General features: G+C 44.0%; 1 protein-coding gene across 1 annotated transcript in view; it reads right to left on the bottom strand.

Annotated features, from left to right (window-relative positions):
- Positions 1–4,451: 4,451 nt before the first annotated feature.
- The window catches only part of LOC124008396 (transmembrane protein 163-like), a 58,795-nt gene continuing 48,154 nt past the window's right edge, over positions 4,452–15,092 (bottom strand). Inside the window, exons 7-8 of the mRNA XM_046319655.1 lie at positions 9,531–9,672; positions 4,452–6,079 (exon numbers count right to left, since the gene is read on the bottom strand). Coding sequence (XP_046175611.1) covers positions 6,019–6,079; positions 9,531–9,672 — 203 coding nt within the window. The 3' untranslated portion in view covers positions 4,452–6,018. The remainder of the gene's footprint in view (positions 6,080–9,530; positions 9,673–15,092) is intronic.

Here is a 15,092-nt window from a genome sequence, read left to right as displayed (position 1 = left end):
GCAATACGGATTGATTCCAGCCCTAAGTTTTGTGTGATTACTGTTCAAAGTAGGGGCTCAAATAAACTGTTTTGCAGTACCTTAAAAAGTATATATATTCCTGTTTCGTGTCCTTTAACTCATGCAAATGAAAACATTTTTTAATATTTTCCAATTGAAAACAAAAAGTTGTGTTTCTTATTGGCCAAGTTCTGGTAATCATTCCCAGTTTCTGTCCGTTTTCTTACATTTGGTGCATGCTGAACGCAACCCCTGCTCTCCCAAAAAGTAAAGTTCTCTCAGATGTGTAGAAACACATTAGGGGTGTTACAGTGAGTTTAATGTGTAAATAATATAGAGTACATACTGCAGCAAGCATAGACCTCATATGAACCATAAATACTGAATTTCTGTGAACACATTACCAACTACGCTAGACATTAAGAAGAGAATCACAAACGACAGCCTTTCCAACTGTTTACAGGAGCAATTCCCTGCAAGTAAACTTTCAAAGTTTATATTCTCATTTCCAGAATTCTGGGGTCTGTTCAGATGAGTGCAATGTTATACAATATCCATATTAATATGTAATTATCATAGAAATGCATTTTGTAGAAGCAGAAATGATTTTCTGTCTTGTAAAATTATGCATCATGTCAGCTCTATGCATTACATTTCTTTCTGCAATGTTCTGAGCAGTTTACTTACATAATGTGCCCCAGTTCAATGGTTAAGGCTGTTTCTGTGCAGTGCAATTGTGGCTTGGAAAGGATGTCTTTGATTGGTGTCCGAGACCAGCGAGCCATGTAGCCCAAAGGCCAGGCAGATGTTGATATTGAATCATTTCATCTTACCGTCCAAGCGTATTGTTTGCAGCCAGTATCCACCGGCCTACCAGACACCCCGCAGCCCCCACAAGGCATGGGGCCCACAAGCTCTGAGGGACCATGTGCCTGACATCGCTCTACTTTTATTTAACACATACTTTTGACAGTAACCCTTCTAAATGTAATTTATTAACCTTTTTCATTCCCGTGTGTACTAGGACGTTAAGTGTTTGTTTCTTGGGCTTCAGGAATGTGACTGAAAAAGTGCCTCCCCACTGGGCACACACTGGTTGAATCAACTTTGTTTCCATGTAATTTCAATGAAATTAGGTTGAACTAACGTGGAATAAGTGTTGAATTGATGACTGTGCCCAGTGGGTCAGACCTTGAAACAAAACCTTGCAGGGGTCCAGAGAAACTGCGTATCCCCCGTGGACGGTTCGTACATAAAACGTTCTCTATTTATGCTAATGCTTCTTCGTGATGTTGCTCCCTGCGTTCAGCCAGGGGTAAACGACAGACTGCTGCAAACTGATTGGCTGAACACGATACGCAACATCCGGGACTACCATTCCTAGGCATTTATGTTGCCCTCTCACCATTAAATATAGTTGAGGAAATTGACGCCATTGCAGCCTGAATGGAGAACGTTCTAGGTATGAACCGGTCCACGAGTTACACAAGTGTATTCGGCTGCATGTTGCAGCAGTCTGTTGTTTACCCCTGGCTGAACCATGGAGCAACATCATGAAGTAGCATTAACCACTCTAGCATGATAGTGGAAAATGGTATTTCATAAAGTACATATTTCCCCCACCTTCTCACCATTAAATATAGTTAAGGAGGAAATCGACACCTTTGCAGCCTGAATAGAGGATGTTTTAGGTACGAACCGTCCACGAGTGATACGCAGTTTCCTACAATGCGTTTGGAAGGTAAGATGAAATGACTCAATATCGCCTCCTGCTGGCCGTTGGGCTAAGAGCCATGGTGCTCCAAGGAGCCTGTCACGTTCCAGGCCGACTACATTGCAGACATGCATTGGATCAACCAATGGTTGTGTGCCACGTCATCGGCTGCAGAGTCGGGTATCAGATGAATCCATCGTGATGTGGTAAACTGATATTAGGGTTAGGCGTTGTGAGATCTGGCATGCTTCTGCAATGTAGTCAGCCTGGAACGCAGCCATAAAGTTAGGGGGTTGCGTTAGTATTCATCCTTTTTGACTGAAAACAGTCACAGAAAACAAACGTTTACAGTGGTGCAACTCTTGCTCAATCACATTATCAAAGTGAATTGAAACCCATCCTAGATCCTGAACTTAGTACGTCTAATGACACTTTCCTTTGAGAAGACAAATATTGACTTAGCTTAAGCACTCTTAATACAGAACAACACCGCAACCGATTATCTAGCAAGTCTAGTTTCTGCTTAAATTGGCAATACCAATGTAAACATATCAACTTATATTACAATATGTACAATAATTAATTGCTATGTACAAAAGGTGTTGGTAAGAATTAGAGTCAGACCATGATTCAATCCAGAGTATGTTATAGTGCAGCACAGTTGACATGCAACAATGCCCCTTTTTATTTTACCCCCTCCCCCCCCCCAATTTCGTAGTATCCAATTATTAGTAGTTACTATCTTGTCTCATCGCTACAACTCCCGTACGGATTCGGGAGAGACTAAGGTCATGCGTCCTCCGAAACACAACCCGACCAAGCCGCACTGCTTCTTAACATAGCGTGCATCCAACCCGGAAGCCAGCTGCACCAATGTGTCGGAGGAAACACCGTGCACCTGGCAACCCTGGTTAGCAGTGCACTGCGCCAGGCCCGCCACAGGAGTCGCTGGTGCGCGATGAGGCAAGGATATCCCTACCGGCCAAACCCTCCCTAACCCGGACGACGCCAGGCCAATTGTGCGTCACCCCTCGGACCTCCCAGTCGCGGCCGGCTGCGACAGAGCCTGAGCGCGAACCCAGAGTCTCTGGTGGCACAGCTAGCGCTGCGATGCAGTGCCCTTTTTAAAGACAATTTCCCCAGCGTTCATGGAGATCGCATTTATAGCAAATGCTGCGACTGTCGGCTCAAGTGTAAGTTAACTTTAAAAAGTGCATTTTTGGCTGTCCAGTGCACTGCTCTATAACGAGCCTCCGATTAAATCCTGGTCTATAAAGCCATTTGGAGTGACTGCAATGACCCATCCCACCTGTAAACAAAAATCCCTTTCTATATGTACAAAAATGTATTTTGTATTATAGTGCACTATAATAACTAATGTCTTATTGACAACTTTCATTGGTACAGTATTCTGAAAGACTGAATTGGTATACACAGCTTGAAGGCTCGGTTTCAATCATCTTCCTTTAGGGCTCTATTCAATCTGTATCCTGAAGCATTACTGATTTCAAGGTCATTTCCTATTGAGTCCACATCTGCAGTGTTTACTGTGAATGCAGTCTCCGCCAACCCGGGAACATTGCCTTCAATCATGCTGTAATGCTGAATTTCCGCGATTCGGATTGAATAGAGCCCTTAAGTGCACTCCTTGTGTAATGGGTCAACATTGCATTGCTGTATGTCAACACTGCAAGCATGTAATTGTATAATGTCAACATTGTATTTATGTCATTCACATAACAATGATTTATGTTGCTGACAGGTGTAGAACAGGTGTATAACACACAGCCATGCAATAGAGCACAGAGCCATGCAATCTCCTTAGACAAACATCGGTCGTAGAATGGCCTTACTGAAGAGCTCAGTGACTTTCAACGTGGCACCGTCATAGGATGCCACCTTTCCAACAAGTCAGTTCGTCAAACTTCTGCCCTGCTGTAACTACCCCGGTCAGCTGTAAGTGCTGTTACTGTGAAGTGGAAACGTCTAGGAGAAACAATGGCAATGTGCCGTCCTCGATTGCAACACTCACTACCGAGTTCCAAACTGCCTTTGGAAGCAACGTCAGCATAAGAACTGCTTGTCGGGAGCTTCATGAAATGGGTTTCCATGGCCCGAGGTGCCGCACACAAGCCTAAGATCACCATGCGCATTGCCAAACGTCGGCTGGGGTAGTGTAAAGCTCGCCGCCGTTGGACTCTGGAGCAGTGGAAACGCGTTTTCTGGAGTAATGAATCATGCATTACCATCTGGAAGTCCGACAGACTAATCTGGATTCGGCGGATGCCAGGAGAACGCTACCTGCCCCAATGCATAGTGCCAACTGTAAAGTTTGGTGGAGGGGGAATAATGATCTGGGGCTGTTTTTCATGGTTCGGGCTAGGCCTCTTAGTTCCAGTGAAGGGAAATCTTCAGCATACAATGACATTCTAGACAATTCTGTGCTTCCAACTTTGTGGCAACAGTTTGGGGAAGTCCCCTGTTTCAGCATGACAATGCTCCTGTACACAAAGCGAGGTCCATACAGAAATGGTTTGTTGAGATCGGTGTCTAAGAACTTGACTGGCCTGCACAGAGCCCTGACCTCAACCCCATGTAACACCCTTGGGATTAATTGGAATACAAACTGGGAGCCAGGCCTAATCGCCCAACATCAGTGCCTGATCTCACTAATGCTCGTGGCTGAATGGAAGCAAGTCCCCCCAGCAATGTTCCAACATCTAGTGGAAAGCCTTCCCAGAAGAGTGGAGGCTGTCATAGCAGCAAAGGGGGGACCAACTCCATATTAATGCCCATGATTTTGGAATGAGATGTTCGACGAGCAGGTGTCCACATAATTTTGGTCATGTAGTGTATATACTACATATATAATTACATCCATCGTGGCAGATTGTGAAAGCTTTAAACAATATCATTGTATATGGTATATTTACTCGCCAGGACGACCGTATTTCCCCCATCAGACTTCGTTGAGGAATTAGATCAGGAAGAGAGAATGGCCTAAAAAGGGACTTGGCTGTGGTGCACAGAAAGACTTGTTTTAATTCCAGCGCAGTAATCTCTGGCTAGAGTCTTTGTCTCCAGTCATGTTGTCTGTTGATGGTCTGCCACAGGCTTTTATTCAACACCCCTTAATGTGGCCCTCTTAAGCAATACAGCAAACACAGATTCCATACATGAGTTGTTGACAGGGACATTTGTGCTTTCATATTCACTAATCAAATGATACAGGGTTTGTCCCAAATATCACCCTATTCCCTATAGTGCACTACTTTTGACCAGGACCCATAGTGACTATGTAGGGATTAGGGTGCCATTTGGGACACAAGCCATTGATAAGAGTCGTCTGTCATGTTGTTATTGCACAGTGTACTGCTATACTATACTATTGTGTCTACACTTGATAATACAATGGGCATCTCAGAAATCCATTTCCCCTTCTGATTTTTTAGGGGATAGCAAACATGCCCTATAGCTACGAATAGTAGCAACTTCCACCCTAAAATATACTTTACCTGTTACTACATCACGACTACATAAACGCAACACATCTACTTTGAGCAGTGGTGTCATAAACAGAAATAGGCTGTGTGTGTGTGCCAAATGCCACCCTATTTCCTACATAGTGCACTTTTTATGGGCCCCGGTCAAAAGTAGTGCGCTATAAAGGGAATAGGGTGGTCAAAAGTAGTGCACTATAAAGGGCACAGGGTGCCATTGGGGACACACCCAGTGTTACTGAACAAAAGAAAAAGCCTATTAGAAACCATTGAAATCCCGTAAGGACTGAGATGCATATCTGAATCAGCCATCTTGTCCAAGTGGAGATCGAGATATGAACACCAGGCTGTAATCAGTGGACAATGTGCAGTGCCTTTGTAGCGGCAGTGGCATCATTTCCTGACGACTCAGCAGCCCATGTTCTTCGGTCTGTCCTTCCGCCTCCCCCTGCTTCGGCAGAGGAGGAGGAGAAACATCGAGGGAAACCTCGGTCTTCCCTTTGACTTCGTAACGACTCCTATGGATGGATCAGGTTCGGAGTCAGAGAGAGACAGGGGGAACGCTGCAGAATGGACCACTTGGGTCTCACTAAAATGCCACTGGGCTGGCACAAGTGAGGTCTAAATCAATCAATAGGTTTGTCATGGTGACTGGAGAGATCTACCAGGAAGAATGGAGCTGAGCTGGATAGGGACTGGGCGTAGATATACATATCCTAGAACAGACACTGGACGTACACATACTGTATATAACCTAGAACCCATCCCCCACTGAGCCCTCGCTGCCCTTCCCGTGGTCTTCTGTCACTCAAAGCGCTCGTAGTTCCTCGTCTGTCGCACTCGAGGGATCATATCAACCAGCAGCCTGTGACAGGAAAGAGACATTCACATTAATGAAATCGCTAACATACACAGGCACACACACACACACACACACAGGGAGAGATGCAACTGCATTTCATTGCCAATATTAAATGAGTGAAAATGGTCGTTCCTTGTAGTGGAAGTTCAGAATGTGTTGAGTAACTGAACCTATCACGTCTGATTATTTGAGTACATTTGTGTAACCACTGCAGCTGCTTTTGTTGGTGCATTTGTTGATGCACCCTGTGGTGTCATGTTTGGATTTATTTCTCTTTCTTTCTTTCTTTCTCTGTGTATATAGCTCCATTATCTTTTTAAATGCTTTACATCTGGTTTTAGTCGTTTAAGTTTACACTGAAAACATTTTACCATCACAAAAATATATTTTTTAAATAAAAGAATATTCATTTTTCGTAGTGGCTGCCACGATTTAGAAGTGGCGGCCCGCCACTGCTAACTTAGTATAGGGGAAACACTGATAGTGGGTATAACATGTTTTTCCTCTACCAATATGCATTGCCTAAAAGAGTTTGTCACCTAAAATATTCCTGGACTACCGTGGATGAATCACAGGCTTGACCATAGGCCTGACTAACCTTGTAATCCACGATTAGTTGATGTTCATGAAATAAAATTAAAAATGATTGTTTTATAAACCTTCATCTGGATTAATTTAATATGGGTCTGATGTCCATAGTGAAGGCTGTGAGTGAGGTGTCTTCTCTTGTACAAATGAGTCAAACACTAAATGAATGAGTTTTGCTGTGTTTTCCATCTGTATCTAAGATGCAAACAGGTTGTGGTACATTGACAGAGTCTTCCATACCTCAGAGCATGTACTCTCCTGTACCTATTTGTTTTTCCTTCTTTAAAGTTCATCTGAGCAGCTATCAGTTTGAAAAGATCACGATTATAAGGATATGTTTTTAGGTCACAAACATAATCTGTAATGATATGTCTATACATATAGCTATATATAGCCATTACATGCCCGGGCAAAATTGCCACCTAAAAGTCTGGAGATAAGGCATGGTTTGACAAGAAGTACAGGAGAGCTACGAGGATGAAGCGAGACCTCTCCCGCCAGCTTCAGAAAAACAACACTGCTAACAACCATTTAAAATATGCCCAAGCAAGACGCTCCTACAAGCAGGCTGAGAAGCAGGCTAGAAGGAACAGGAACGTCAAACTCAATGAGGAGCTTACTGATAAGACCTTAACCAGTAGGAAATGGTGGAAGCATGTCAACTCCCTGTCTGGGGGAGCTGCAAATTCCCTGGACAGACGCCCCCCTACAATCTGCTGTTTGAGTATGGAACTGCCTCACCGAAGACATCGTTGCTGAAATCACTGACACTGTTCTTCAGGCAATTCATCTCCTAACTTCCCCAAGCGCCTTGTAGGATTGAGTCCTTGGGCTGCAGCAAACCAATGATTATGTCAATTGGATGTTGTCTGATATTGCTTTTGTTCACAATTGCACCCAATAACAAGAAAAAAAAGATGGGATAGCTAATTTAAGGTGGTTCAATACGGATGACGATTCTTAAACCAGTATCATCCAATACTGTTATGAAAGCTGATATACCATGCCATCCTGACAGATACCGCCAAAAACAGAGTTTTTCAAGAATATTTCATAATTGCTATTATAGTTCACCAGTAGTGCCGTCAGGGGACCATTTTAATCCCTCTCTCCCGTCAATGATCGCATATTAGTGTGACACTTTTGCAATGTTCTATATTTCCATAGTTCCTCTTTTAGTTTTCTACAGCTCATTAGTTTCCTCTCGGTCAATGTAAATATGCTCAAATGTGTTTTCCTGCACATATCCATTGTAAATAGTTAATACCCGAGCGACACCTGAAACCCCTGGCGGCGTGTCCGGCGTTTGAGCACCTGGACGCTGTCAGAGAAGATATCACTACGAGAGATCCTTCTGCATGCTCCATCCACCGCGAGGCAGAGAGAGACTGGAACAGCCTGTGTAGATACTAGCGGGATCTATGGTGGGATTCACCACAGTCTACAGTACCTAGTCTTCGCCTTTTATCTGATAGTGGGGTAGACTGTATCCAGCAGCATGTCAAACTCTTATTTGGATTCATTGTTTCTTCTACACCCAGATCATCCCTGCCCAGAGAGCTCTCTTCGCCTGGGTGAAGAGGAACATCAAAATCATCATCTACTGGGCCATATTTAATCGACAGGGTGTTGTTCAGTTGGTTTGGCTTTGCTGTTGAACTTTCAACTACAGTTTTTTTTCTCTCAAGATTTATCAGGAAAGACTATCAGCACTTAAACTGTACATCAACATAAGGCCCTGCGTCTAGTCCTCCAAATGTCTTGTTTTGAAAATAATTTATACATTTTTTTTTTTAGTCTGTCTGATGGTTTGGTTGAGATGTGCTACGGTGCGCCACCTGGGAAGACACACGAAAAGCATGAAAGAGTGCGGCAGCACCTTCTCCTCTCCCCGACTGCACAGTCAGATGAGGGTCACCATCGCTGGGATCATGCAAGGAAAGCTCTATTTCTTTGCCGCGCTGTGGTTCTACATTCATTGCTTCTGCGAGAATTTGTCCTCTACATACTTTGACATGACTATTCTCTGGACAGCCGGGAAAAAAGGAAAGTGAATTAGGTCAAAATCTGTCAAATGTTAAATGCCTTTCTATTTTTGGAAGGGTGTTATTGACACTACAGGCAAATAAAAATGTTTTATTAGCAGTTGCTAACTAACTGTAAATAATTGTAGCTAGCTAACTAACTGTAAATAATTGTAGCTAGCTAACTAACTTGACTTACTGTGGGGGGGGACAATTTTTTATAGTTAGTTAGCATCAAAAGTGTCCCCACTAATGTTTACAAGCGTATTGACCGTTTTGGTGTATGAATGTTGCTTTCGGCCCCACCTGGAAAACAATCTAAGCGAAACACTGGCCATGTTCGTTTTGCATCTTTCCCTTGGTCATAAAATGGTGAAATCGTCACCAACTGGGACACGGGGCAATGTAGTTTCTACTCCAAGGTTCTTCTGAATGGTTACAATTTAAATGACAATATTTCTGATACTTAAATAAGTGTGTTTCTCAGGGAACATAACTATGTACATGTGTGTAACAGTGAATATTGAATATTATGTTTCTTCTACATACAGATCTAGGATTAGCTTCCTCTCCCTGAATCCTAACCTTAACTCTTACCGGGCATAACTGACCCAAGATCAGTGTTTCGAGGCAGCTTCCTCCTACACCAGGGGTACTCAACTCTTACCCTACGGGGTCCGGACCCTGCTGGTTTTCGGTTCTACCTAATAATTAATTGTACCCACCTGGTGTCCCAGGTCTAAATCAGTCCCTGATGAGAGGGGAACAATGACAACATGAAGTGGAACTGGCCTCGAGTTCCAGAGTTGAGTTTGAGGGCTCGACACAATGTACCCACTCACTTGACTCCGTAGGCCAGGATGATGAGGCCTATCAGGACCCCTATGGACCCGTCCAGGTACCACACTTTGGGATCGTGCTTGAACACCTCGGCACTGATTAGGATGGAGAAGCCCATGACCCCGCCCACCAGGGAGTTGAAACCTGTAGATCGGACAAGACAGGTAGACAGACAGCTTAGTTTAGTCAACTGTATTATCACGTAGGGAATTCCAACACACTATGTAGAAATAACATGAATGTGAACAACAATAATGAACACATGTATGTACATATATTTCATGAAATGCCATGTAGTCTGCCACAGAGTCTTTATCCAAAAGTCCATAAGACCGACAGACACGGATGAACAGGGAGATGACTTTGAATCCTTTTCTATTGTCTCTCTCCTCATTCGATTCCTACTGTATAAGATCCCACTTCCTGGCTCCTCTGCACCTCAAAAAGACGCCGACTGACGAGGACCTCTGCCAGTATTTTACATACTGCACATTTGACATGACCAGACTGGGCACGTCAATTACCTCCGTAAAGTACATCAGAGGCACTCTGCAGTTCAAACAACAAAAGGGACACCCCGCCACTGTTATGGTAAACAGCTGCGAGGACTGACCATCCATGAGATCAAAATTACACTGAGGCTAGCCAGTGTTTGTTTACAGTGCCATTGTTTAAAAACAAGGGAGCAAAACAAGCTTATATTTTCGTGTTCTCAAGGAGTGTGACAGTTGAACTGCTTATGAAGCATTTATAAGTTATATTCATCAAGAATCAATATATATATCAGTATATATATATATATAATTCATTTAGAAGTCCAAAAATGTATGTAGCAATCACAGATTGCCCCTTTGAAGGCTTGTTTAATGTCACGCAGCGAGAGGAAAATCTGGTGGGTAATTAACTTCTATTCTGCTAGCTGTCACATACAATTTAATGAACCCCACACACACACTTTAATGAGCGAGTGTCTCCATCCAAAGCTGACCTTTCAAACTGGTTTGACGCCAGCCTGTCTGCCACAAATCTCTTACTGAAACGGGAAGGGACATTTTAAGAGCTCAGGAGCTACGGAGTTGTCCATAAAGACTCATAAGTAGTGAACAACTTTCTCAATTGTAGAAGGAAATAGATGTGTGGCCCAGGACCTGAGGGTACTGGGCGATTCTCCTGTCTGTGTGGGTACTAATCCCAGCACCTACCGGCTCTAAAAATATGGAAAGAGAGACCAGCCAACCTGACAGCTGATGAAACTGAGGAGTATTTCTGTCTGTAATAAAGACCTTTTATGTGGGGAAATTCATTCTGATTGGCCAACCCATGGCTGCACCCCTGCCTAGTCATGAGAAATCCATAGATTAGGGCCTAATTTATTTATTTTATTTGACTGATTTCCTTATATGAACTGTAATTCAGTAAAATCGTTGAAATTGTTGCATGTTGCGTTTATACAATCAAATCAAACTATTGGTCACATATACATATTTTGCAGATGTTATTGCGGGTGTAGCGAAATGCTTGTGTTCCTAACACTGCAGTAGTATCTAACAATTCACAACAATAAAAACAAATCTAAAATAATAGAATACAGTATATACATATGAAATGAGTAAAGCCGGTCGTAAACATTATTAAAGTGACTAGCAATCCATTATTAATGTGAATAGCGATTCTATGTTTATGTATATAGGGCAGTAGCCTCTAAGGTGCAGGGGTGAGTAACCGGGTGGTAGCCGGCTAGTAATGGCTATACAGTGGGGCAAAAAAGTATTTAGTCAGCCACCAATTGTGCACCAATTGTGCAAGTTCTCCCACTTAAAAAGATGAGAGAGGCCTGTAATTTTCATCATAGGTACACTTCAACTATGACAGACAAAATGAGGGGAAAAAATCCAGAAAATCATATTGTAGGATTTTTAATGAATTTATTTGCAAATTGTGGAAAATAAGTATTTGGTCACCTACAAACAAGCAAGATTTCTGGCTCTCACAGACCTGTAACTTCTTCTTTAAGAGGCTCCTCTGTCCTCTACTCATTACCTGTATTAATTGCACCTGTTTGAACTTGTTATCAGTATAAAAGACACCTGTCCACAACCTCAAACAGTCACACTCCAAACTCCACTATGGCCAAGAACAAAGAGCTGTCAAAGGACACCAGAAACAAAATTGTAGACCTGCACCAGGCTGGGAAGACTGCATCTGCAATAGGTAAGCAGCTTGGTTTGAAGAAATCAACTGTGGGAGCAATTATTAGGAAATGGAAGACATACAAGACCACTGATAATCTCCCTCGATCTGGGGCTCCACGCAAGATCTCAATTTTCTTCTGGATCATCACAAGAACGGTGAGCAAAAATCCCAGAACCACACAGGGGGACCTAGTGATTGACCTGCAGAGAGCTGGGTCCAAAGTAACAAAGCCTACCATCAATAACACACTACGCCGCCAGGGACTCAAATCCTGCAGTGCCAGACGTGTCCCCCTGCTTAAGCCTTAAGCCTGTAAATGTCCAGGCCCGTCTGAGGTTTGCTAGAGAGCATTTGAATGATCCAGAAGAAAATTGGGAGAATGTCATATGGTCAGATGAAAACCAAAATATAACTTTTTGGTAAAAACTCAATTCATCGTGTTTAGAGGACAAAGAATGCTGAGTTGCATCCAAAGAACACCATACCTACTGTGAAGCATGGGGGTGGAAACATCATGCTTTGGGGCTGTTTTTCTGCAAAGGGACCAGGACGACTGATCCGTGTAAAGGAAAGAATGAATGGGGCCATGTATCATGAGATTTTGAGTGAAAACCTCCTTCCATCTGCAAGGGCATCGAAGATGAAATGTGGCTGGGTCTTCCAGCATGACAATAATCCCAAACCCCCCGCCCGGGCAACGAAGGAGTGGCTTCGTAAGAAGCATTTCAAGGTCCTGGAGTGGCCTAGCCAGTCTCCAGATCTCAACCCCATAGAAAATCTTTGGAGGGAGTTGAAAGTCCGTGTTGCCCGGCAACAGCCCCAAAACATCACTGCTCTAGAGGAGATCTGCATGGAGGAATGGGCCAAAATACCAGCAACAGCGTGTGAAAACCTTGTGAAGACTTACAGAAAACGTTTGACCTCTGTCATTGCCAACAAAGGGTATATAACAAAGTATTGAGATAAACTTTTGTTATTGACCAAATAATTATTTTCCACCATAATTTGCAAATAAATTCATGAAAAATCCTACAATGTGATTTTCTGGATTTTTTTTCTCATTTTGTCTGTAGTTGAAGTGTACCTATGATGAAAATTACAGGCCTCTCATCTTTTTAAGTGGGAGAACATGCACAATTGGAGGCTAACTAAATACTTTTTTGCCCCACTGTATATGGCCTTGAGATAGAAGCTGTTTTTTAGTCTCTTGGTCCCAGCTTTGAAGCACCTGTACTGCCCTCACCTTCTGGATGATAGCGGGGTGAACAGGCAGTAGCTCGGGTGGTTGTTGTCCTTGATGATCTTTTTGGCCTTTCTGTGACATCGGGTGCTGTAGGTGTCCTGGAGGGTAGGCAGTGTGCCCCCGGTTGGGCTGACTGCACCACCCTCTAGAGAACCCTGCGGTTCGGGGCGGTGATACAGCCCGACAGGATGCTCTCAATTGTGCATGTGTAAAAGTTTGTCAGGGTCTTAGGGGCCAAGCCAAAATTCCTCAGCCTCCTGCGGATGAAGAGGCCCTGTTGCGGCTTCTTCACCACACTGTTTGTGTGGGTGGTCCATTTCAGATTGTCAGTGATGTGTACGCCGAGGAACTTGAATCTTTTCACCTTCTCCACTGTGGTCCTGTTGATGTGGATGGGGGCATGCTCCCTCTGCTGTTTCCTGAAGTCCATGATCAGCTCCTTCATTGTGTTGACGTTGAGGGAGAGGTTATTTTCCTGGCACCACTCCACCAGGGCCCTCACCTCCTCCCTGTAGGCTGTCTCGTCATTTTTGGTAATAAGGCCTACTACTGTTGTGTCGTCTCCAAACAAACTTAGGGAGGAGGCTTCTGATGTTAACATTCATGAAACCATGGCTTTTACGGTTACAGAAGTCAACAAATGTTAGCGCCTGGGGAATAGTAGTGGACTTGAGGGCTGCAGGGCCTGGATTAACCTCTACATCACTAGAGGAACAGAGGAGGAGTAGGATAGGGTAGGGTATGGCTAAAGGCTATAAGAACTGGTTGTCTAGTTCGTTGGGGACAGAGAATAAAAGGAGCAGGTTTCTGGGCGTGGTAGAATAGATTCAAGGCATAATGTACAGACAAGGGTATGGTAGGATTTGAGTACAGTGGAGGTAAACTATGCGTTACGTAACGATGAGAGAGGTTTCGTCTCTGGAGGCATCAATTAACGTAGATGAGATCTCCGCATGTGTGTGGGTAGGACGAAGGCATTTTGAGCGGGACTGAGGGCTCTACAGTGAAGGCATATTGACATTAAAGAGAGGAATAAAGCAATCACAGGTGTTGATCAGGAGAGCTGAGACAACAACGGGTAAATGGCGATGAATGGGCAGAGCAGGTCAGTTAGGTACATACAGGACCTGAGTTTGAGGCTGGGGCCGACAGGTAAACAAAATGAGGTACCGTGTTATTGAAACAGTCCAGGGAGAGTAGCAATAGGTGAGTCCGGGTGCTGTTCGGTAGTCACTACTTCGCTGGGCGAGCAGGGGACACAGCGTTCAGAAAAAGCTAGTGGGCCGGGGCTAGTAGATGGTTCTGCGGCGATATCGTAACAGAATAGCCTGTTGAGACCACATCGGGCGATCGCGTCGGCAGTCCAGTCGTGATGGATCGGTGGGGCTCTGTGTCGACAATAAAGGGTCCAGACCAATTGGCAAAGGAGGTATTGTAGCCCTAGAAATAGCTGGTATATGGGCCTAGCTCGAGGCTAGCTCAAGGGTAGCTGGTGCTTGCTTCGGGACAGAGGTGTTAGCTAACAGCAGCCACTCGTTTTCAGCTAACTACCTGCGGGGATCAGGAGTAATGACCCAGAGCGGCAGGAATCCGATGATTTGGTAGAGAGAAGCAGTCTGATATGCTCTGGGTTGATATCGAGCTATGCAGACTGGCAGGTGTTGTCCGAGCTAAGGCTGGCTGATTCCGGAGGGAAAAAGGCGAGGACCGCTAGCCGTGGCTAACAAAGACTAGTAGCTAGTTATCTCCTGATTCGAAGTTCCAGTTATAATGTAAGAAATAACACACAAAAAAATAAAAAATACTGCAAAGTGGCTCAGGAGCTAGAAGCAGAGCTACCATGTCTGTTGGCGCCATCTTCTTCCCTATACGTTCCAGCCCTCTGACCATCTGCTCAAGAAAATAAATCGTCCCGCGGCTTAATCTAGTTGATGGTCACTGCCCTACATAGTGCACTAAGTAGTTCCCAATATATTCCACATATTTCATGATGGTGTCTTTAAGCCAATCAATCACCTTCCATCTTTGTGCACTATGGGAATAGGGTGCCATTTCAGACACAGCCATAGCCTCCTATACACCATACCTTTTCCCCTTTTCATTTTTCTCAATGATTCCCTATGGAGTT

This window comes from Oncorhynchus gorbuscha, linkage group LG21, assembly GCF_021184085.1.
Source record: "Oncorhynchus gorbuscha isolate QuinsamMale2020 ecotype Even-year linkage group LG21, OgorEven_v1.0, whole genome shotgun sequence".
In the NCBI taxonomy this organism is placed as follows: Eukaryota; Metazoa; Chordata; class Actinopteri; order Salmoniformes; family Salmonidae; genus Oncorhynchus; species Oncorhynchus gorbuscha.
This window is presented reverse-complemented; position numbering and strand designations above follow the sequence as displayed.